Raw genomic sequence first — 25,070 nt, forward strand, 5'->3', positions numbered from 1 at the left:
TGTAAAAGCAAATATTTCCAAGAAAACATTTTCTTTTTCCCAAACGCTTTTGATAAAACATTTTCCAAAACACTAAAACATGTAATATACATGATTTTGAAAATGCAAAATCACTAACAAGATGTAGGTTCGTCATACTGCCTAACCTATGAACCAGCGTAATACACACTTGGCCAGCCTATTATATGGCACTACATACATCTTATACCACATACTCTTTAGAAAATCTACTGGGGAGGGGACACCTTGTTGGGCGATCCAAACTGTTCATTTGTTGAGTCTCGCCTTAGATAGGTTGTGCCCCAAAAATCATCTCCATCAGATGATCCTAACCCTCCACTCTAATATGACGACAACTAAAAATCTCTACAGTCCGAGGAGTTAAGATTGTCGTAGGGAGAAGATTTTTGCGGCAAGGCCCATGTATGTTGGGTTGCAACAAATAAACGGTTTGGATATTCGAACAAAGTGAGCTCAAGTAAATTTTTTTTTTTTTTAAATACACTTTTAATGGTCTTCACCTTCTTCAAAAATCTAAACCATTCATTGTTGGGCCAACTAAGGATTCGTGTACAAAGAAGGGAAGATAGAGAGTACGTTTTGTGAGATTATGTAAGGTAGGGCCTACTCTGCAAGATATAAACAATTCAGTTGTTGGGCCCCACCAAGGGTATAGAGAGATCAGTACAATTAGTCTTACGATACCACTGTTGTACGGGTTGTGAGTGACTTTAGGTAAAGTGGGCGAGTCTATTTGGATTGCAAGAAAAACATTTATGATGCAAAAAAATTTCTCGAGAAGTTTTTTTCTTTCTACAATTTAGAGGAAACAATGTATTGATGGTTAGGTTAGAGAGATATCCATTAAGGCCAAGTTTGGACACCTAGGGGCTGTTTTGATACGCAGATTTTAGAATATGGGATTTCTTCAAAATTGTAGCTAAGAGACAAGAGAAGAAGCGGACCAACCGTTATTTTTGGCTCGTTTTTTACTTCTCGCTTTTCTTTCCGTCAGCAAGAGAGTAGCCGATCCCCCCATATCTCCAGGTTTTAGAAATCTCAGAATGGAGGAGAGATTTTTAAAACCTGAATTTCTCACTTAAAATCCAAGAAACGCTGTCATGAATGCATACAACAGCTCGATCATGAGCCCTCTTTTTCAATGTTTTAAATTAAAAACTTGGATTCTAAAATCCGAGTATCCAAACGCCCCCCTAATGTTTTTGTATTTGGATATGGATTTGAGTTTTTGACGCAAAATACATTAAACATCCAATGCACATGTTGTAAGGGAGAGAGCGGAAGGGAGGGAGGGACGTCTGGCTGCTACAGCAGCAAGGTCGATGAGCAGCGAGGGTGAAGGTAATTGCCATAAATATTGATTTCCAAATAATGTCTTGCAGAACAAATTCGGAAATCGGATTTTTTTTCATTGTTGTAGCTGATTTGGAAATCTAAGGATCTCATGCGGTCCAAAATCTCAACTGCAAATGTGAGAAATCCAAATCTAAATCTATTGGGTATCCAAATAACTATTCAATCGGGTTTGTTTAAACTATCTTTTGATTCTTTTCCGTGGGTAAAAACCAGGTAGGGACTTTAGAAATGTTTTTCTTTTCCAAAATTTCTCCGAAAATTCTTGCAATCCAAACAGGGCCAAAAGAGGGTGAATCTAATCCACTGCTCCTTTTTCTTTTTTCTTTATTTTGCCTGAAAATGAGGATTGATGGGATAAAAAAAAGTCTCATCGTTGCAAACGACAAAAGATTTCATTGGATGATATTTTGCAATCTTCCCGATAAAAAAAAATCTCCCCCTCTGGTCTCTAACTATTAAACTATGCATTCTACAGGGATTCTTTAATGCCTTTCCTCGGAAAACGAGGGATATGGAGTCTCAATACCCTAAATCTCATTCCTACAGCAGTGCTAATAATAGCAGCATGAAAATGGGGATCCCTCCCGATAACGATCGGAGCAGCGGCGAATTACGAGCGCTCGATTGCAATCTGACGGCTCTCTGCGATCACATCCAGATGGAGGGTTTCGATTCTGGATCCTTCTCTGATCTCGTTATCCAGGCCATGGGCTCCACCTACCACCTTCATCGTCTTATCCTTTCCCGAAGTTCCTATTTCAGGTACATTTCTCTATTCTCTAATCTCCAATTGTAAATTCCTTTTTCCAGGGACTGAATTACAAAGGACACACCTTTGAAATTGAGCCGATATTTTGTGCTAAGTCTCTTCTTCAAGGCTTTCCATGCGGTAATTGTATATCTAGGAGGTTTTGCAGCTTTCTCTCTGAAAGCGTCCCAACCACATTTGACAGAGAACAAACCATTTGAGGAGAGCTTCCAAATAGGCTTTGTAACTCTATCCAAACTGAAGATGGCTTCCATCAGTAACAATTTTTCATGGGTGAGACTAGGCTTGTCTAAGCAGTGATTCCAAGAATTTTCGGAATGAATCTCTGATAGCAAAGAAGCCGAGCTGAGAGAAGGGTCAGTAATGTTTCGAGAGAGAATGTTGCTTAGAGGACCTTGGGGGTGCCATGGCTGATTCCATAAATTGATCTCAGTCTCAGATCCTATACTATAGGAAACGAAATCGGGCTTTTAGGATGCTCCTAAGGCCCCAAGATGGACTGGAGGGGATGTTTATAGTCCACAAAATTTTGTTCTTGACATATTTTTTGTAAACCCAGGTAGTCCAGAGGGACTTCTTTTTACTCATAAGGTTCCAAAGCAGCTTGAGCCGTAGGGATGTGTTCACCTCTTATAGTTTTCTAATTCCCAGGCCTCCTTCTATCTTTGGCTTGCAGATGGTGTCCCAGCCAACAGTATGCAGAGTCTTGGTTCCTTCAGATCCCCCCAGAAGAAATCTCCGAATATTTTCTCCTGGAGAGCAAGGATGCTACAAGGGAGGTTGAAGGCCGAGCACCAAAATATTTGGAATGAGCATAACACAGACTTAATAAGCTCCAATCTTCCAGCTTGAGAGAGGGTCTTTGCACTCCAAGACTCGATTCTTTTCCTGACCTTAGAGATTAGAGGAGCACAATCAGAGGCCAATAGCTGAGAAGATATCAAAGGGATACCCAAATACGTGATAGGAAGTTTTCCTTCCTTGAATTGTAGTGTGTTAATAATTTCTCTTCTAGTACCTTGATTTGTTCCTGAAAAAAAAAACTTCACTTTTCTCAAAATTTGCTTCTAGGCCTGAGATTCCTGAGAACGATCTTAAACATTCGAGAATACCCCTAGCAGCCTTGGGAGTGTCATGAGCAAAAATCATCAGGTCGTCGGCGAAAAGGAGATGAGTGATGAAAGTGCTTCCCACAGAGAATGGAGTGGAGATGAGGCCCAGCTGAACAGCATTTTCAATGGATACAGATATCATTTCCATGACAATGCTGAAGAGAAGGGGAGAGAGCGGGTCACCTTGCCTTATGCCGTTTGTTCAGTGGAAATGGCCATGAGGACTACCATTTATGAGAATTACGAAAGTAGGGATTTGATATACACTCTTTGATCCACCCAATCCATTGAGTAAATCCCTACTTTTGCATATAATCGAGAAGAGCAGATCTGTTAATGTTATGAAAAGCTTTTGCAAGGTCTATTTTAAGGCACATGGCTCTTTTTTATCTTTTTGATTTTTGGAGTGGAAGTTATGGATGAGATCATGAGTCAGGAGAATGTTTTCCTGAATGAGGCTCCCTCTGATGAAAGCTGATTGAGATGGGTTGATAAGTTTATCAATGACAGATTTCAGTCTCTCAGCCAGGATTTTTGTAATAGTTTTGTATACAAAATTACAGAGTGATATTGGGTTGAAATTTGTTGGGGTTATGGCATTGAGGTTCTTGGGGATCAAAGCAATGAAAGTTGAGTTTAGTACATAGTATCTGTTGAGAGAGGAGAAGAGAGAAGAGTGGAGGATGAGAAAAGAGTGAGTTCAGGAAAGCTCTCCCCCTCACTTATGTATATATATAGAAGAGAAAGAGGTGCAAAGACTAAATTGCGCTTAGGCATAACACACGCATATTCCACACTTCTAACATTCCCCGACAAGCTGGAATGCATATATTGTGCATTCCAAGCTTGTTACAAATATCAATTAGTTTAGCTTTGCTTAGGGGCCTGGTGAAAGCATTAGTTCATATCTCTCCCTGTTGGATTATATGTCGTATGAAATGGTAGTCCACCTCTATGTGCTTAGTACGCTCATGAAAGACCGGATTGGTAGCAATGTGAATAGCTGTCTTGTTGTTGCAGCACAACTGAACTGATGATGATGATGAGAATCCAATCTCATATAAAAGTGAACGCAGCCAGATAAGCTCACTGCTAGTATGTGACATGGATTGATATTCGGCCTTCGGCACTGGACTTGGCTACAACATTTTGCTTCTTACTTCACTAGGACACTAAGTTACCTCCCACAAAGGTACAATAGCTTGTTGTGGAGCGTCTATCTGCTGGAGAACCTGCCCTGTCAGCATCACTGAAGCCTTCTATCTTCTAATGTCCATGTCTTTTGAAAAGCAGTCATTTCCCTTGAGCGCTTTTCAAATATCGAAGGATCTGAACCACAGCTGCCCAGTAGGATGTACGAGGGGTACTCATGAACTGACTAACAACCCCCACTGCCTAAGTTATAAATTCCGTTCCGGTCGCCATTCCGTTTTGGCTACTGGAACGGAACGTTTCGGTGTTTCGGCCGTTTCGTTCAGCGTTTCTCTTTTCTAAACTTTTCGTTCCGCTCTAGTGAGGGGAATTTTTTTTAAAAAAAAGGTTAAAAATATGAAAAAAATCCAATGGGTATAGTGATTTTTTTGGAATTTTTCGTTCTGCTACGGCGAGGGGAATTTTTTGCAAAAAGACGAACATAGCCCTCCCAACAGCACTCCCCCACTGTCATAAAACGAGGGTAAATTTGTAAAATACACTCCCCAACAGCCATAAGGGCATTTTTGTAATTTTTTGGAAAATTTCCAACATTCCAGCACTTCCGGGCGAAACACTGGAATAGGGGGTTTCGCCCGGAATTCCTGATTCCGCCGGAACGACAAGAATGGACCGGAATGGAAAATATAGGCATTTCGTTTCGGAATCCGGACAGGAACCAGAATTTCGGTGCGTTCCGAGCGGAACGGAACGGAATTGATAACTTAGCCCACTGCATAAGAAATATCTGGGCGAGTAACTGTGAGGTCTATGAGCTTCCCAACAAGCCATCGGTATCTACCCGGATCATGTAACAAGTCACCCTCTTCTGGATGGAGCTTTGTATTTGGGTCCATGGGAGTAGTAACTGGTTTCATACCCAGCGACCCTGGTTCATCTAGTAGATCTAATACATACTTCTGCTGTGAGATGGAGAGACTAGTACCTGAGTAAGCTACTTCAATTCCCAAGAAATATAAAAGGAGATCGAAGGCAGAGAGAGAGAGAGGAAGAAGGCATCAATGAGAATTTAGTCTATATGGAAAAGAATGAGAGAAAGAAGGTGACTAGATTAGGGGAAAAGAATGAGAGAAAGAAGGTGACTAGATTAGGGTTTCAAGAGTGAACCCACTAGAGAAAGAGGTTATAGTGCAAGACTAGGTTTTTAAAAGAGGAAAAGCTTTAGAGAGTTGGAGAATGGAATGAGGAGAGGGTCAGTGGGGCCTTGGGGGGTTTTGCTGACGAGGTCAGGAGGCTAGGGGATGAGGGAAAGATGTCAGGGAGGGTTATAGAGTGAGATGGTGTAAGGGAGTGGTGCCGAGGGTGAGAGGGTGTCGGGTTAGGGTTTAGGTGGTGTGGGAGGGGGTGGGTGGGATTTCCGGTGAGGGGTGGGAGGTCGGGTTAGGGTTTCGTTTGGGCCACCAAGTAGGAGGACTGGTGGGTGGAGGAGATGGGGCTTATAACACACATATTACACACTTCTAACAGTATCAAAGCCAACATCCATAAGTTTCTTGGTCTGATTTCCTTGTTTTCTCCTTAGAAACCCTAGATTGAATCTCCCTTTCTCTTTTTTCTTTCTTTGAATATTTTGTGCTAGTGTACCATTAAAATTATCTCTCTTTTGGTGATAAATTGAGGAAGAAGCTCTACATGAAGGATATGTAGATTCTTCGTGTAGAAGGATCATGAACTATGTTACTTACCTTAAGTGTGGTTTCAAATTTCCACACTGTAATCGATAAGAAACGATCAAAATGTTTCGTTTCCATCATATCTGTTAGAAATGAGATTAGGATTAGAAGAGAGGAAGAAGAAGAGGAGTAGAGAAGATGGGAAGTCTCCACTAGGGAGCTCCTCATGTATATGATGTATATATAGGCCCCAAATAAAGTAACAATGTACAATGACTGTACTACCCCTAAGACTAAACTACCCTAATACATGTTATTCAACACTTCCCTAAGCTGGAGTGTGTACTATGGAACTCCAGCTTGCTACAAAGGAGACTACAATAACCAACTAAAAATAACAAAAAGTACAACAAGCTCGTACACACATCAAGCTTGGTATAACACTCCTCAAGCTGGCGTGGTGAATATATAATGAAAATCATAATAAAAAGTAGTTATGGCCACAGACAGTGAACTGCATCGAGATCAACGGCCATAAAAAAAGAGCAGCTCCCTTGAAGTAGCACAACAACGAGAGCCAAACAGGGCCTCCCCCTGAATGAGAGCACGGTGAAGATAGGAAGAAAACGAGGGAGAAGATAACCAACCAACGATAGGGAAACCATCGTCTGGAGACAAGGTCGACGGCATAAATATCGTCGCATGAAAAGTGGTCAACGGTGAAACCATCGCTTGAAGAGAGGCAACCAACGATGAGGACACTATCGTCTGGAAAGAAGGTCGACGACATAAACGTCGTCGCTTGAAGAGAGGTCGACAGGGAAACTGTCGCTTGAAGAGAGCTAACCAACGATGGGGACACCATCGTCTGGAAATAAGGTCGACAGCATGAACATCGTCGTATGAAGCTCAACGTGTTGTATGTTTTAAGCTGTTGCATAGAGCTTGGTAAGGCTATATAGCATCTTCTTTTTAAGCTCCTTGAGTAGCAACTGATTCTAGTTTATTTGCAACAGTTAATTCCGAGTTGTAAGCCCTACTTATGTTGGACATTGACATTGTTTTGTTGGCATTTCAATCAATGGGATTTTAGTTTCGTCTACCATCTCCCCTCACCCCTCCCTCTTATTTTAGTCTCGTCTACGATCTCCCCTCCCCCCCTTCCCTCTCTTTTTTTCTGAACTTTGTTTACTTGCTTGTTCTCCCCCCTTTCTCATGGGCAACGGGTATTAGATAAATTTAAATCATTTCTCAGTTAACAATTTCAAAACTATGTCTAAGCAAGCATGCTTTTAGAAAGTTACTATAACTAAGGTGTGGTTGTAACTTGCAAAAGTGCAACTTATATGGTGTATAATGTGCCTCACAGGAACATGCTTCACGGTCCGTGGAAGGAGGCCAATGCTCCGATGGTAACCTTGCATATTGATGATGACAATGTTAATCCGGAGGCGATTGCAATAGCCTTGGCTTACCTTTATGGGCACCATCCTAAGCTTAATGATAGTAATGCATTTCGTGTTCTTGCTGCTGCTTCATTTCTTGACCTTCAGGTACTCATTTTTGGGAATGCAGATACCATTGAGTTTTTTAGTACACTGGGTCCGGCATACATTTGGGAATATATTTCTTCACTTGTTCCTTAAAAAAGGCCTAAATATTTTTATTTGATCTTTGAATGGCCTAAATATTTTTGAATAATAGTTCCATCAATTTCTGTTCTGTACATATTATATCTTGAATTTATTGCCCAAATTTTGTACTCAGGATTTATGTGCAATTTGCACGGACTTTATCATTTCTGAACTATGGACTTCCAACTTTTTAGCATATCAGGTCAGCTCCAGCTGCTTATATTGCACACTTTTGTTGTCAGAACGTCCTTGCTCCGTATTCTTTAGGTTTCAACTGCTTCTGTTTATTTTTCAGGTATTTGCAGAGAGCCAAGATTATGGTATACATGGGGAGCGTGTTAGAAGTGCTTGCTGGGGCTACCTATGTCAAAGTGGCACTACGGAGTTGAGAGAGGTATGCGACAAATATTTGCTATTAATGCTGAATGGCAGGTTGTAAAATTGCACGCAGCCTAGATTTATTTATTTTGGATAGGTTAAATTTTATTGCTGAGTAAAAGGACAGAGCTATAGAAACAAGGGACAACACTGAGTTAAAATTTCATGACAGGGTTCCTAATGTTCAATATGGGGTCTGGTCCATCTTTTGCAGGGAGACTAACTATTTAGCCAGAAAGGGGAACATGTTGGAGAGAGATATTTAGCCTCTAAAATGGTCTTGTTTCCATGGAACCACTACTTATGCCTTGCCTATGTAGTAAGGCTGAGTCACCTTTGACAATGATGGCGCATAATATAATATATGTAAAATAATCTTACTCTTCCGTAGAGAGCCCCAGCTTCTGCCTTACTGGAGTCGAATCAAGCCACCGACATCCGACAAGATGTACCTGGATTACTGAATGGATTGCCTTTTAATTCAACTCGACCGTCTAATAGTGGGTCTGGAAGACCACGCCAAATATAACTGTCTCTAATCAAGCCACTAGAAGAATGCCTTGAACTCCTCACGAGCTAACTCCCAACATATAAATGAACTTTTCTGATTCTCTTTATAGCCAGTCTAACACTCCAACTAAAGTGTTGAGATCCTGATGATTTTGTTGTCATGTTTTTCTCAAATATCACACAAGATTCCCCAAGGGTGAGGCTGTCCTTTAGTTGAGCAGGAGTAGCTGATTCTCTCTATTGCCCAATATATACCAAATGGGTTGAGGAAGAAACTCCAAAACCCTCTAGGGGAGTTGGACTTGGAAGGAGACTTTTCCAACTCGTTCAAGGATAGGAAGTAGGCCTTCATACTTGCGATCTCGACATTTGTCCACTTTGCGTGTGAATTTGAGTTGGCTTGGGTTTTCACGGCACGAGATTACCAACCTTGAAGTTCTCTGGTCTTTTGTTTTTGTCAACCCACTTCTTCATTCTTTTGGAATCTCTCTTTGAGTAGGCATTGGCGATATCTATATTCATTTTCCATTCCTTGGTTAGATGATAGACATGGAGGCTACTTCTAGTATATTCGGTGTTAATAGAATGAGGCGTGGAAGGTTGCCGACCGTTGGCTAGCTCGAAAGAGCTCTGATTGGATGCATAGCCCCTCTGTAAGTTGTAACAAAACCTGGCAACGTCGAGCAAGTGAACCCAATTCCTTTGATCGACACTAACAAAGCTCCTTAAGTATTCTTCAAGGAGGGCATTGACCCTCTCTATTTTCCCATTAACTTGGGGGTGTAGGCTTGTAGAGAAGTTCAATTTTGTTTCCAACAACTTAAACACTTCTTTCCACAGGCATCTAGTGAATCTTGAATCCAGATCTCTGAAAATACTTTGGGGAACTCTCCAATATTTAACAACATGACGAAAGAATAATTTGGCTGCCTCTTCTATCATACAGTGTGATGTGACAGGGATGTTGATCTCATATTCTGAAAATCAATCAACCACCATGAGAATGGACCCCAACTCCCGCACCTTTGGCAAGCTCTCAATGAAGTCCAAAGAGACACTTTCCCCTGGCCCCTTCGGTAAAGGTTGTGGTTCTAGTAGTCCCAACACCTTGCCATTTCCACCTTATCATACTGGCATGTGAGGCATGTCCGAACATGCTCTTCCATGTCGTTGCCCATCCTTGGCCAATAATAGCCACGTTCTAACACGGCAAGAGAGCTATGTACTCCAGGGTGCCTCACCCACTGTGTATCATGGCAGTATCTGAGAAGCTTCTTTCTCAAGTCTGTTGTGCAAGGGACGTATATCCGGCCCCGCTTGGTTACCAAGACGTCATCTTCGAATCCAAAACCTGTGTTTTTTCCTCTTTGACCAACTGCAGTAGGGTTTTGGCAAAGGAGCCGCTCCCTAGCCCTTTGTAGATAAGATCATGTAGGTCGCTCTTGAGGCGGGTTGAAGCATTGCGTTCTTTGAGATTGTTTTGGTGATAGCTTCTTTTCTTTTTGGAAGTAATTCATGGCTACATGTCGGAGACAAGAAAGCCATGTCTCCAATTTCATAGGCAATGCACTATTGCGGACATTTCTTTTTCTTGAACCGTGTACCTCCGTTTAGTGTAAGAAGATGAGGTAGAGTGTATCCGATACTTTCTTAGAGAGTTACATTTTCACCTTCCTCCGTTGAACGTGACACAAGAATTTGGGGTTGGGAAGTGTATGGATCATTCTATTTAGTGAGTTAGGTTCTAGCTCTAGCTTTCAATTGTTTGGGGAGCACTACTCCTTCATAGAGTTGAGGCTTTTTGTTTGATGGCAGTGTCTGAATGTATAACGTATGATGTCCTTAAGAAGAAGTTTAGGCTTGTAGCCGCCCTTTTTGCTTTAAATTCTTCTTTATCATTAAAAAAAGATGAAATTTAGGTTTGGCTACATGTGTTTTCTTAGTAGGGAAAAGGAGGAATTGACTACCATTTATTCATTCACTGTAAGGTGGCAACCTATGTGTGGCTCCATAGGTTGCATATTTCTGGAATTATTTTGGATCTTTTCATGAAATGGAATATTGGTGTGCTTGGGGACAAAGGAAAGATACCTTTAGAACATCACTCCTGCAGAGGTAAAGGAAAAATGGAATGACAGAAGTAAGAGTATATATGAGGTTATGTGATCACTGCATTTTGACAAGTGACATTAATTTTCTATCATCCATTCAGCTGTTTTAGAAAAGAGTTTTAAGGTGTTTTGGTTAGTGACCTATTGCAGAGATGGAGAGAAGTTGCTTGGAGCTTCCCGAGGGTGGATAAAATTGAAGTGAGATAGGTTCCTCTTCCCCTCAGCTTGCTAAGATTATTTTTTATAGAATTTCAAGTGGCAATTTGGGCCTGCCAGCATTGGAATATTATTTAGGAATGAGATGGGTGAGGCCATTAAGGTTTTCCAGGTAACTCGAATTCCTATAAAACTGAAGTGCATTTGCAGAATGCCCTGGTTCCAAGAAGTGTAGAAGCACTAGAGTCCCTGAACTGTGCGCGAACGAGAAATGCTTTGTCATGGAGTACGAGAATGTCATATACTGCCCTTTCTATCTCGACAACGAAATAGAGATTGCCGCTGATTCTAAGAGCAATCTGCGCAATGCCAATTCTTGTGCATCCAGTTGTCCACTTTTATTATTTAGGAATGAGACTGGTAAGGTCATTAAGGTTTTCCGTATAATTCGAATTCCCCTTATATTTCTGTTTTTCAGTGAGTTTATAAAGCTGTTGGTTATCTTTCAAACAAGAGAAATTACATGGACTGTTTATAAAAAAAAAAAATTCTCATTTCACTGTAATGGTGACACTATTACGAGAGACAATAGTGAGGTATCTTCACCCCTCTTTGTAATGGTGACTCTATTTGTATATTCTTTTGTACCATGGGGTATTGTGCTTGGAGATTTCTTTTTAATCTGAAATGTCAAATGTTGTTCTACTTCCAGTTTTGTAGTTGCTTGCATTTTTAGTTTTTTGGACAGATTATGGGCAACTGGGTCACCCATACCATATACACGGTGATTAATCTAATCCTGTGATGAATAGGTGCTTCCGAAGCTTTCTTCTCAAACATTGCATGCTCTTCTCACTTCAGATGAACTGTGGGTACCAAGTGAGGAGAAACGGTAATGTCCCATACCCGCATTTATTGGCTTTTTTGGCTCTCAACTGTACTTCCTTTGAAGTTGGATATATCTCTATACTTTTCTTTTTTTTTTGAAGGTTTGAACTGGCATTGTGCACGCTACTTGCAAAAGGTGCTTTTCTCAAGGCCGATCATCCTGAGCAAACAAGTTCAGCCTCTGAGACGGGAGGAGGGGTTCCTCCCGATCTATCTGTACTAAAAGGGAAGAATTTGATTGGTGGCAGCACAAGTAAACAGCCAATAGAAACTGGATTAGGGCACCTGAATTTATTGGATAATCTTGACGGACATGCAACTGCTCGTAATATTCTCGTTGAGCTTGCGGACTGCGTCGTAGACTTTCATGCAGGTGTTTCAAATTCCAAACCTCTACAGATGCAACAAGAAACATGCTCTGAACCCGTTTTGGATTCGAGATATTCCTGTAAGATGGAGCAAAGTAACTCATTTTCCGACACGGATGCAATTAGAACATCGCGTGCTTATGTTGAAATGCGGAACGGCATTGAAGCAAACAGAATGGGGAGCAATGAAGCATCTATGGAAGGCCCATCTGAAGAGCGCACATGTTACCATTTAAATAATAATAATAATAATATATGGATTTCCCGGGACCAATCGAAGCCCGGCTCTTCCGCAACTTCTTGTAATGAGGTTATGCCAAATGACTGGGGAAGATGTAGCATGCCGCCTCATTCATGGGGTGGTAGGATAGTAGGTAGGAGACAGGTGAAGAGTTACTCTAAGGTGAATTGTGGTATACATAGTGAAGAATATGATGCATTTATGAACATCTTTGAAGGGGGTTCTCTCTTATACTGTAACATGTCTTTTGAGGCACTCCTAAATGTGAGAAAGCAGCTCGAAGAATTGGGGTTCCCTGGCAAAGCTGTAAATGATGGTCTTTGGCTGCAGGTCAGAAACGTGCATCCTTTTCCATAAGAACTAGTCTTCTGTATCTATCTGGTACACTTAACCAAGGATTTAAATGTCGGTTTCGGCCACCATTGAAACCGAAATATTTCAGTTCAGTTTTGGTGGAAATTTCGGCTGAAATCATGTAAAACTTTGATGAAATTTTTCTTTTTAAATTCCACCGAAATGTATAAAATTTCAGTAATTTCGGCAATTTCAGTGGAAATTTTGGTGGAAATCTTTAACATTTTGGTGAAAATTTTGTAAATAAGGGTGAAAAAAATCCTGCATTTTTCCGATTCAATTACTTTCGGTTTTGGTCCAAACCGACACCGAAATTTAAAACTACGCACTTAACTCATCTTGGACATGTTATTTGTTTTATCACTTTACATTGCCAGCAATTGTAGTTGACGAAAATCTGTGTTTGAGATCTGTTTGGCTTTCATGCAGATGCTTTTGAATCACAAAGTTCAAGAAATAGGCATCGATACCTGTAAAAATTGCTGCCTTACAAGCATGTCATGTGCTTGTAGACAGCCGTATGGATTTTCACATGGTGGGACCACGGGTTATTACAGGCAGGATTATGATCGAAATAGTGGACCTGGCAATGTGGGGAATGTATATCTTGCCGATGCCCAAGGTGAAGGAAATGGCCTATTTGGGCCTGTACGGGTTCATGTTAGGGGACCCATTGATGGACTCGCTGGTATTGGTCGAGGAACTACATTTGTGCCGGCTGCCGCATGGCCTCCAACACGCTTTGTTTTTTCACGCGTCCCTTTTGGACTTGGCAATAGAAATTGCCAGCAGTCACTTGCTAATGATGAGTCAGAAGCCAGAGCCGATCTGAATGGAGACCTGTCTGGAGATGGATTGACGGCTTTAGTTGGGCTTAGCCAAGGGAACAGTGCCATTCCTGGTCATGCGGAGCAAACAGAGAGAGCTTTTGAGCCAGAATTGCAATGTAGACTAGCGGGAGCTAGTGTTTCTGTACCAAGTAGTAGTGGTATCCCTGTTCAGATGCTAGAATCACAGGAGCATTCCCTTGGAATAGATTGGGAAAATGCTGAGGGTTCTTCCATATCGTTAGATATGAAAACACCATTGCGCCACTTCCCTCCTTTTCGTTTTGGGTGGGATTTCTTAGCCTTCTGTCTATCTTTTTACTGCTCTTTGCCCTTTGACCACATATTCTTGGGAATCGAACTCTTTCATTGCTGAATGTAGTTTATTGACTTTTAAGAGCTTGATGTATTATTCATTTAGATTACATGTTAAATTTTTGAAAAGAAAATCACTTTTTTTTTTTTTAACTTAATATTAATTTTTTTAAGTGATAAATGCACTCTTTAAACATTACGAAAAGGGGAAAACACGCTTCTAGGAAAATTATAAACCTAAATAGGAACCGTGATTTTGCTAAATCTGGGAAGCGAAACGAGCATAGCTTCCAAAGTGAGCTTTTGACCCAACTAGCTGAGCTTTCGGTAACTATGGTTTGAACTTTGAACTATCCGAATTACATTGACTGTAATAAGAGGATGATATCCATACCATTTGCTTGGTTTTTATCTGCTTCCACTCTATAATGTGAATTTTGCATTGATTGTGATATGGTTTGTTCATTGTAAACATGTTGCAAAGCTTATCAACATTTTTGAATTATTGTCTAGAGTTTCTTGGCTTCATTAATACTTTCTAACATGTGATTTTTTTACTGATAGACGTAGTTTCTTTCCAATATCAATTGTTTCACTCAACCTTATTTGAGTTTTTTTTTTCCTTTTGTATTAAGTTCTGGACTCGTCATTTATTTTGTTATTTCTACTTGTTCTGTTGTTGAAAATATTCATTTATGTGCCATTGCCAATATTTCTCTACTGAATTTTCAGGGTAGAATTTGAAGATGTCCACAGGCTTATGGATGGCCAAGTGAAGCATTCACCAGAAATATTTTATGCTGGTTCACTGTGGAAGGTACTTAACAGCATTGACCTGTGAACTGTTTCCTTCGAGTATTTTCTTGTATGTGTTCTTATGGTACGAATTTGATATAAGTTGATTTTGTGGGTTACAGGTTAGTGTTCAGGCTTTTAATGATGAAGACCCCCAAGGACGCCGAACTCTTGGTAATGTTTCCATTCCTAGAAAGACTCATGAGGGTCACCTTACGTGTATAAACTATCCATGTGACTTTTAAGTGTCGCATTTCAGGATTATTTCTCCACCGCCGCAAGGCAGAGATGACAGATTCCCTAAGAAAGGTCAGTGTTTCCTGATAAACAAAGATCGATAGTTCACCATGCACTCCCAAAAGGATATTTGTTAACCCTTTTTTTTTTTTTTTTGCAGTTTCATATGTATGTAGATTCCCGGGAAAAGGTGACAGCTCGATATCAGGTAAAACTTTTAAATTAAATGCTGCCTTTTTTTGTTCACTAGTTGTACCTAAGATTGCATTAGATTAGACAGTGTAAGTTGAACATCTTATCTCTTTGTTTTTCCAGTTGATTTGTCCATCAAAAAGGGAAGTGATGTTTTTTGGAAGCTTTAAACAGCCAGGGACCCTGTTGCCCAAAGCTCCCAAGGGATGGGGCTGGCGTACAGCTTTGTTATTCGACGAGCTTTCCGATCTCCTCCAAGGTGGAGCTCTGAGGGTATCCGCTGTTGTGCAACTTGTTTGAGATTAACAAGGTAGCACTTTTATGCGTACGCTTTAAAGTTAAATCTAATGTTTGAAAGTGCTAGTCTGAACAAGATAGAGTTTGACTAATAAACTCACACAAGCTACCTGTTTTCATTTGTACAGAATTGGGTCACAACCAAAGTGACACTTGGTGACAATTCCGTGGCCATCATCAATCAATTTCATGTAATTCTTGTGGGTTTCACTTATTAGATTCCATTCTTAATTCTTCAGTTTGCATAGTTATAACCTAAAATGTTTGATGCTTCATTGTCTATGTAGATAGCTACTATAAAGTTAACGCTGTAAGTTGTTCCAAGTATTTGGTGCATATATCAGGTAGATTCTGATGCGTTTGCATCTGTATTTTGAATTTCTGATACCCAATAGGTTTGGCTTATATGTCACTCTGATATCCTAAAAATGGAAATTACAGATAATGTTTCATCCTAATGCGTTGCCTTTATTGGATTGACGCATAAGCCGAACTGATGACACTAGACACAGTAGTTAATGAAATAGGACATTGTGAATATCAAACTGCAAACCGTTTTCTGCGTATGGTACCTGCAATGATGTTTTATGTTATTTGAATAAATGATATTTTCCTGATATGAAGAGCTCTCGAATTATTTAGGCATTTAGGCCATGTTTGGATACCTCATGTTTTTGTATTTGGATTTGAGTTTGGATGCAAAATACATCCTCATCCTCATCCTCATCCTCATTTTGTATGAGAGGGAGGGAGGGAGGGACGTCTCGCTGCCGAGCAGCAGCAGCAAGGGTGAAGGTAATTGCAACAAATATTGATTTCCAAATAATGTCTTGCAGAATAGATTTGAAAATCGGATTTTTTTAATTTTTTTTTCACTGTTGCAGCTGGTCCGGCTCCGGATCTCAACTTCAAATGTGAGATATCCACATCTAAACCTTTCAATGCTTAAAATTCCTACTTTTTTAAGCTTGGGAAGTTGATCTTAAATAGTCAATCCAATCGAGCCACTAAAAATAGTGAGTGACGTGTGTTGGGGACTTTCGAAATTATCTTTAGAGGTGAACTTTCTTATATAATAAAGACCTAAAACCTCGTAAAAATCAGATCCATGATAGTTGAATAATATTTCAGATTCAGGCAAACTGCTAAAAAACGATTGTCTTTATTCTAGAACATAGAAAGTACTCTAATTTTCAGACAAAAGTTGCCCTTATCAAAGCTAAATTGGTTGCAGAAATATGATCCAAATGATTTGGAGTAATTGGTTTAATACAGGCTGAAATCTAGGTCTACCTTAAAAGAGAAATCTGGGCAGGTTTACACCCAAAGTATGATAGTTTTACATGATAAAAATTGGGTACAATCCAAGTAAAAAACTGGGCAGTAATTGTCCCGGAAATTTAAGTTGAAATCAAGCAAAAAACTGGCGAAAAACTAACCCAACACATGTTGTAATCAAGATAAAAACTGAGTTCGAATTTGATCAAGCTTTCTTTGGCCCAAAATTTGGGCAGAAACCAAACTAAATTCTGAGTAACTTCAAGACCTTTAGACGTATATGAAGCTAAATTTTCAAGGTAAAACAAGCCCACTATTTGGGTAGAAACTGGCCAAATTTTGAGTAAGTTCATACTCTTAATCAAGTTCGTGCTCTTAATCGGGTCAGATGAAGCTAAATTTTGGAGGAAAAGAAATTCCAAAATCTCGAGCATGGAACGGAGGATGGAAGGGTCATTTCCCAAGAAAATTTTTCCTTCGGAGTAAGGGTGTCAATTTTGGCTCGGGCTCGCTCGAGCTCGGCTCGAATCCTTAACGAGCCGAGCCCATAATCAAGTTCGTGCTCTTAATCGGGTCCAAAAAAGGGGTGTAAACGAGCCGAGCCGAGCTGTTATATTAAGTTCACACCCCTCATCTTCCCTGGACAGCCCTGCTAGTGTAATTTGACTACTTTTTTTACACTATGGGGGGTGGTCCTAGTAACAAATGGGGTTCCAAAAATGAAGTGACATATTTTGCCCCCCCGCTTTCACTCCCTGGACAACCCTTTTAATGTATATATTAATATATAATATATATATATTTAAATATATTAAATTCTTAACGAGCCTTGACGAGCCGAGCCGAGCCTGGCCTAAATCGGGCTCGGCTCGTTAAGCTTAACGAGCCTGGCGAGCCGGCTCGGCTCGGCTTGTTAAGGATTCGAGCCGAGCTTTTTTCAAGCCGAGCCCGAGCCAAAATTGACACCCTTAGTTAGAAATGAAGCAAAATTTTGGAGGAAAAGAAATTCCAAAATCTGGAGCATGGAACGGAGGATGGAAGGGTCATTTCCCAAGAAAAATTTTCCTTCGGAGTAAGGGTGTCAATTTTGGCTCGGGCTCAGAAGCTCGCTCGGCTCGAATCCGAGCCGGCTGGCTCGTTAAGAATTTAATATATTTAAATATATATATATTATATATTAGGGAAAGGTGTGCGTACTCGGTCGAGTAGATAAGCTTATCTACTCGGTCAGGTTAAAAACAGTGGGGGCCCACATTTTTGGGGTGATCCAAACCATTCATTTGAAAGGCCCTTACCTAGATAGGGTGTCCGTAAAAAATCAGCCCCATAGGATCATCCTAACCCATGCAACAGTGGAGGGAAAAATGGGAAAAAATGGACAAACACAGCTTGTCCACAAATCTGCCCATTTTTCCCTCCACTGTTGGATGGGTTAAGATGATCCTATGGGGCTGATTTTTCGTGGACACCTTATCTAGGTAAGGGCCTTTCAAATGAATGGTTTGGATCACCCCAAAAATGTGGGCCCCCACTGTTTTTAACCTGACCGAGTAGATACTCGACCGAGTACGCACACCTTTCCCTATATATTAATATATACACTAAAAGGGTTATCCAGGGAGTGAAAGGGGGAGGCAAAATATGTCACTTCTTTTTTGGAACCCCATCTGTTAATTGGACCACCCCCTAGTGTAAAAAGAGTAGTCAAATTACACTAGATAGGGTTGTCCAAGGAAGATGAGGGGTGTGAACTTAATATAACCTGAGCTCGATAAGGCTCGCGAGCGTGACCGAGCCCGAGCCGAGCTTTTGAGCTTAACAAGCCGAGACGAGCTGAGCCTGGCCAAGCTCGGCTCGGCTCGTTTACACCTCTACTTCGGCCACCCTTTGGATACATGGATTTTACCATTGTAAAATCTTGATTTTATATGCTAAAACCTGGATTATAAAATCCATGCACATTTTCTCTACCAACATTTTGATTCCACTCTTCATCCTCGATCTCTATATAATTTCTAAGCCTTTAGATTTGCAATAATCAGCTGTTAGGGGCCACAACAAACATTAAGACTAACCTTTAATTTCTATTAAATTTCTCTACCTATTCCAACACTATTAAGGGCTCCCTTCAGTTTAGACTTCCTCAAATTTCCCATACCCATCAATGCGATTAAAATCCATGTACAAGATATATCTCTTGAAATGTTGACCGTTGATCTAAACGGAGAGATAAAACGACGGTCATTTTCACGATAGTCGACCTAAGGAAGCAAAATGACCAAAAGCACTAAAAACCAAAGCTGGATTTACATTACCGAACACTAGCTCCAGCACCATACACATGTCCTTTTTCGTCTTTTCAGCTTTTTACAAATATTATTATCTCGTAAACACCCCCAATCATCATTCCGCTACATCGACCGAATCTCCACCGTTGGCACTGATCTCCACCATCCGCATGGTCGGCTCAGATTTCTTCTCCTCGGCCCCACCACTAAAAATCTTCGCAATCCTATCCGTCGGTACTAAAGGTAGGTACGCGGATACCGTATACCCCTTCTCGGCCGTATAACATACGGTCCTGTTGTATTTCTCCGACCAGTAGGCCGCGGTGGGGACCACAATGTGGGCCACCTCCGGGAAAAGCGGGAGCCGGTTGAGGGTGCGCCAAGCCGACACCGCGTAATGCTCAGCCACCGGCTCGCACTTGCCGTACAGCTCCTTAGCCGTCGGTTCCAGCTTGGTGTAAGCCGTTTTGGCGATCTCCGTAGCCGTCTCCACCATACCTTGTCGGCGGACTTCAGAAGCCACGGCTCGAGCCACTTCCGGAGCCTTCTGAGCCGCCGATAGGGCTTGGCTCGAAGCCGACTTCACTAGCCGAGGTAAGTGCCGTTCCACCTCGTGCACGATTCCGTCCACCTGTAAAATGATCAGTGAGAAAGGTCAAAGGTGAGGCCTTTGGCAGAAGGAGACATGGCCATTTGTTGGCTACTTATATTTGCACTACCATATTTTGATAAAGGCAAAAACACCCAACTTGTCTCTTGTTGTCATTTTAGCTCATGGTAATGTACTGCCATGTTTTGATAATTGCCCCAACTCAGCTGGACTTTTACTTAAAAAAAGAAGCCAGTTCAGAAAGAAAAGACATGGTATTGCCAATATCGACAGGTAGTAAAAGACATGGTGGGCTTGTAGTGTAAATATCAATAATTGGGGAAATGATATATTCGCCCCTTTTTCTTCATTGGGCCAGCCACTAGATGTGATATATCACCTCCCAAGTTCCCATTACCCCTTTTGGGAAGATGTGATGTTTAACGACCTTTTGGAAAGAAGTGATATTTTACTACTTTTTTAAAGTAGGGGAATCAGTGCGAACTAATTTTGTCATTTTGCGAACTAATTTTGTCATTATTTATAAAGAAATCTTAAATCCGTCCCTTGCAAAAGTTTTTCTAAACGAAGAATATGGGCCGCTTCTTTGTCTTATTGTACATGGGTCTCTCTCTCTCTCTCTCTCTCTCTCTCTCTCTGGCAGCTCTGGTATTTTAAAAAACAAAATGACTGATCGGCTCTCAAAACCCGGCCCGGAATCATGGAAGAGAGTTTCATGTAGAGTGCTAAAAACACGAGTGGTTGTTCGAGGGTGCGCATGCCGCGCAATTTAGCGAGGTGAATAGAGCATCTCCAATTGATCTTGCTCATCAAGTTTTTTTTCTCTTTTTTTTCCAAATAACAAAACACGCGTCACCGTATGCACCGCAAGGAGAGTTGGGCCATTGCGTATATTAGCAAACGCAACATGGAAGGACTAATGTGCGCTGGATTAAGTATATTAGCAAACGTAACAAGTGAGGATTAACGCAGCGCATAACACCTGCATTATTGTCTTCGGCCGTTTGGATATTACAATCCTGGATTATGAAATCCAGGTTTCAGAAAATCCGTGCTAACCAAACAGTCTAACAAATTCAGGTTTTAGCTTGTAAAAATCCAGGATTTATAAAATTGTATCCAAACGGCCCAGCAAGGCCAAAGTGGGAGCAGCGCATGTTGGTCAGAGGCCGCTAACTTAACACAGATCAACCATGGGGACGAAACAACGACGTTGTAAGGCGCATGTTAAGAGGGGTTCAGACACGATCTGTCTACCATGCACCGTAGGGGACAGATTAAGAATCCGAGGGTTTGCTAACCTTACGATCGGCGAACTTGAGGAGCTCGAAGGGAACGTCATGGAATTTCTCGTAGACGGGTCCGATAACGGTCTTGACGGTACCCTCCACGGTCTGAACTCCGGGTTTCAACGGGCCCGAATTCTCCTTCGCAAAATCATAGACACTCGAAAAGAGCAACACTGCATGCACGGCCGCGGCTTGGAGGAATTCCAGATATTCGAGTTTTTGTCCTTGTTCTTGAGTCTGTAAAAATGAAAAAAAAGAAGAAGAAGAGAAGAGATAAGCATTAAAAACTCGAGATCAAGAAAAGCAAACAGGAAAACACAAAATTTTCAAGATCTCAACGAATTAGAAAGAAAATTTCATTGAATATTTCAGAAATCTCCATGAAATTGAAGGATTAAACTGCAACAACGTAGCAAGGATTTATCTGAGGATCTAAACGAAATACAAAGAAGATTTTATGGAATATTTCAGAAATTACTATCAAAATTTTCAAGATCTCAACGAAATAGAAAGATGATTTCATGGAATAGATCAGAAATCTCCATGAAACCAAACGATAACACTGCAGCAGCTTCGTAGAGAAAAAAAAAAGAAAGAAGAGAAAAGCACAAATTTATCAAGGATCAATGAAAATTTCATGGAGTATTTCAGAAATCACCATGAAATCGAACGATAACACTGCAGATTCATACGAGAAAGACAAAGAAAGAACATTTCATGGAATATTTCAGAAATCTCTTCGTACAAAAAAAAAAGAAACAGAAAAGCACAAGTTTATTGATGATCTAAACGAAATAGAAAGAAAACTACCATTTCGGATGGCTGGTTTAGATCCGATTCCGCCATTTTTGCAATTTTCAGAGTTCTCCACAAACCCTAACAAGAAAACTTTTGCAAACAGAAAAACCCTAGGAATATCTCTGGAAGAAGAAAGTTATAACAATAACGCCTATTTATAGCGAATCTCGATTCAGAGGGCCGTTCGATGGTAATAACATCTGACGGTGGTAATTATAATCAAAATGACATGTGGCGGAGTTTAATTGAAGAGATATAGTCCTTCGTGTCATCATTTGACGACTTCGAGGCTAAGTTGCTTCGCGAGGGGGGCACTGACCTGACACGTGTCATAATAAGATTCGGTGTATGGATCACACGTGGCAATTTTGACACGTCAACCTGCTCATATTTCACTTCCCAATGTGTGAGATGGCCCACACATCGAGGCGGCACGGGTTTAGAGGTGACATGTCAGCATCTGACGTGGCAGATTGCAAGTGGGATGAGAAAGGGAATTATGCATTTTGGCGGTGCCTCTACTCTCTAGAAGGGTCTATATGATATTTCGAAAAAGAGAAAGGACTATGGCTTATTCCGGCATTTCAAAAAGGAGAAAGGACTATGGCTTATTCCGGCATTTCAAAAAGGAGAAAGGACTATGGCTTATTCCGGCATTTCAAAAAGGAGAAAGGACTAAATACAAAGTTTCCTTCCAAGTACTAAATATACCTTTTAAAAGTCACCCAACTACTATGCAGCTACCCAAAAAACAATCTGGTTACTTTCTTTACAGTAAGGATGTCAATAGATCCAGACGGTCTAATGGATCATCCAAATAAAAACGTTAATGAACAGATCTAAACATATGAATAGGATCCATGGGCATATTTTGGATCATCAAATATGGGATCTGAAAAATTTTGGATTGTCTTATCACCAAGTCCGTTTGGTTGCTGGTATTTTTTTAGTTCTTGGGACTTTTGTGAAACAAAAAACTTCCTGGGATATTGGTGGGGAAAAACACTCCCTGGAAGTATCCTGGTAACATAAAAATCCCATATTTGGTTGATCTGACTATGGTGGGGGGGGGAATCCCGGTAAAATAAAAATCCGCTTTGTTTGGTTGCTTTAGCTGTTGGGAAGAAAAAAGTTCTTCTTTTGGTTAATTTGGTTCCTCGGATTTGGTGTGGGATTATTTTGATTCTTGGGATTTTTTTTCCAACTTTGGGTCTTGTGCGGGGTTATTTTGGTTCGTGGGATTTTTTTGTACCCACTATATAACCAGCAACCAAACGTGGGTTTCCTGTGGAAATTCCACAAGAGTCCCAAGAACCAAAAAAATTCCTGCATCCCAACGGAGAATCGGATGGGAATGCAATTTCACTCATTTCAATCGTTTCATTTCATATTTTCACAAAGGAAAAGGGAGACGGGTTTTGTGATAGTTATACATTATATTTGTGTATATAATTTTGATTAGTTGTATTGTTTACAAGCATTATTATACACATAGATTAAACATAGATAAATTTTTAATTTAGTTAAAGAAAATGCATAGAGACACACTAATGGTGGACTGCCATTCTCTCTCTTTTAAAAAAAAATTAATTGTTTACTTGGCTTAGTGGGACATAATAGGACACTCCGATAGACAGTCCGAATTAAAATGGATCGTGATCATGACGTGGAAAGTAGGATCCGAAGAACAATCTGATTCCGACCCGACCGATAAGGAATTTGAATGGATCGTGACTGTGACAAAGGTGGATCCGACCCGAAATGGATCTGTTGACACCCCTACTTTATAGCGAGAAATTTCTCCTTTTATAAACTCTGTATATTATGAGATGGGATTTGCTAGGGATCATCGCAGTAGGTGTTTTTGCGGGTTGGCTGTTGCATGAGAGAAGCCACATAGGCACATATTTTGTCTTATTCATTCAATTCGTTTGAGGTGGCTGCACTCATGCAACAGCCCGCCGGCGAGATGCCTGCTGTGATGGTCCCTAGCAAATCTTGAGATGGACCCTTCAAAAAGTAAGTGGGACCCACTTCATAAGATGATCCAACTGTTCATTTGTTGGCCATAAAGTAAAATAGGCCGTACCTAGTAGATCATCTCCATATGATGATCCTAACCATTTGATATCTGTAGATGGACCCTTCAATTTGTAGAGGGATTGCACATTATAGGAAACTCTAAATCTGAGGGTTGGGACCATCCTATGTAGATTACTTATGGGTACAGGCTATTTACATTGTAGCCCAACAAATGAACGGTTTGAATCAACCTATGAAGTGGGCGTCGTACTTTTTGAAAAATACGAAAAGGTTTATGAGCTCGAGCTCAGAAACCACCACTCCCATAGTTGTTTGACTCATCCGACCCATTCATTTTATAGGTTGTGATCAGGGTTATGGTTACGATTATAGGTTATGGTTAGGGTTATGATTTGTGGAGGGTTAGAATGAATGGCTAGAAAATGGGCTTTTATAGATTGAATGGTTAGATTATGGTATGGAGATGGTTTGTTAGGAACACCTTACCTATGTGAGGTGCTATACTGCTATAGAATGAATGGATTGGATGACTGAAACAACATGGAGATGGTGTATTTATAGAGCTCTAGCTCGGGCTGAGCTAGAGCTCATAAACCTCCCCCCTCTGAAAAATATTGGTTCGCGACCCACCGTATAAAATCTAGTATTTAACGTTTTTTGAGGAAATGTTATCGGCACAACCATGTTTTGATAATTGTACTGACCCATCTTGTCCTTTTATTATTTGATTGATTTGAAGAGCTGTAAAGGATATTAAAGTTCCCAAAAAGTTCTTACAAACCAATTAAAAAGTAAAAGACGTTTGGGCAATTATTAAAGCTTGGTTGTGCTGATATATGAGACATTTTTACTCTTAGCAAATGCTTTATCTTGAATTTATCTTGTTCATTGGACATCAAAACTGACAAAAATGTTGAGGCATCACAAATGCCATCAATAAAGTACATTAATTTTGTCTTGTGAGATGTCCATCCTACTTTTGTTAACACTCATTTGGAATAAGCAAATATTGTTGTGATTAGTTGAGTTTGGTGAGACCCTTTAAAAGGTGGGCGTTCTATTCAATATCATATCACCAACACCTCTATGGATCTTCACTCGTTCCAGACGAAAAACCGAAGGAAGGAATGAAACAAAAACATCCCCCCTAATAAAAAACACCCCCCCTTTTAAAGTTGGTACAGCCCCATTAAACATTTCATCGAAGGCTTCAAAGCTCAAAGGGGCTGTCTAAGGTAAAAAAAGGGTCGATATCATTTCAATTATTACTTTCAATTTTCAATCAACTAACTTTCAATTTTCAATCAACTAAGTGCGTGTTTGGCGTACCGTTTAAAACACCGTTTTGGGGCGAAACGGCCGTTTGAGAGTGTTTGGG

The 25,070-nt window shown here is 40.6% G+C and overlaps 2 protein-coding genes across 3 annotated transcripts; one reads left to right on the forward strand and one right to left on the reverse strand.

The window, feature by feature from the left end:
- Positions 1-1,696: 1,696 nt before the first annotated feature.
- LOC143881502 (BTB/POZ domain-containing protein) lies at positions 1,697-15,791 on the forward strand. 2 transcript variants are annotated; one of them, XM_077384595.1, is made up of 13 exons: positions 1,697-2,139; positions 7,453-7,636; positions 7,851-7,919; positions 8,013-8,111; positions 11,685-11,764; positions 11,862-12,699; positions 13,153-13,838; positions 14,598-14,682; positions 14,783-14,834; positions 14,920-14,969; positions 15,058-15,105; positions 15,213-15,399; positions 15,515-15,791. In XM_077384595.1, the coding sequence occupies exons 1-12, from the start codon at positions 1,889-1,891 to the stop codon at positions 15,387-15,389; spliced, it is 2,619 nt and encodes an 872-aa protein (XP_077240710.1). In that variant the 5' UTR covers positions 1,697-1,888; the 3' UTR covers positions 15,390-15,399; positions 15,515-15,791. The 2 variants fall into 2 exon arrangements, with proteins under 2 accessions (XP_077240710.1, XP_077240711.1); XM_077384596.1 differs by lacking the exon at positions 14,920-14,969 and having other exon boundaries at positions 15,074-15,105.
- A 3,068-nt stretch (positions 15,792-18,859) lies between these two features.
- On the reverse strand, positions 18,860-21,809 carry LOC143881503 (stress-related protein-like). Its single transcript, XM_077384597.1, has 3 exons — positions 21,662-21,809; positions 20,864-21,088; positions 18,860-19,583 (listed from the first exon to the last, which is right to left on the reverse strand). Exons 1-3 carry the CDS (start codon positions 21,695-21,697, stop codon positions 19,068-19,070), a joined length of 777 nt encoding a protein of 258 aa, XP_077240712.1. The 5' UTR covers positions 21,698-21,809; the 3' UTR covers positions 18,860-19,067.
- Positions 21,810-25,070: the final 3,261 nt, after the last annotated feature.

This window comes from Tasmannia lanceolata, unplaced genomic scaffold, assembly GCF_043159265.1.
Source record: "Tasmannia lanceolata isolate RefF3 unplaced genomic scaffold, GAP_Taslan_0.1 ptg000007l, whole genome shotgun sequence".
NCBI classification, from domain to species: Eukaryota; Viridiplantae; Streptophyta; class Magnoliopsida; order Canellales; family Winteraceae; genus Tasmannia; species Tasmannia lanceolata.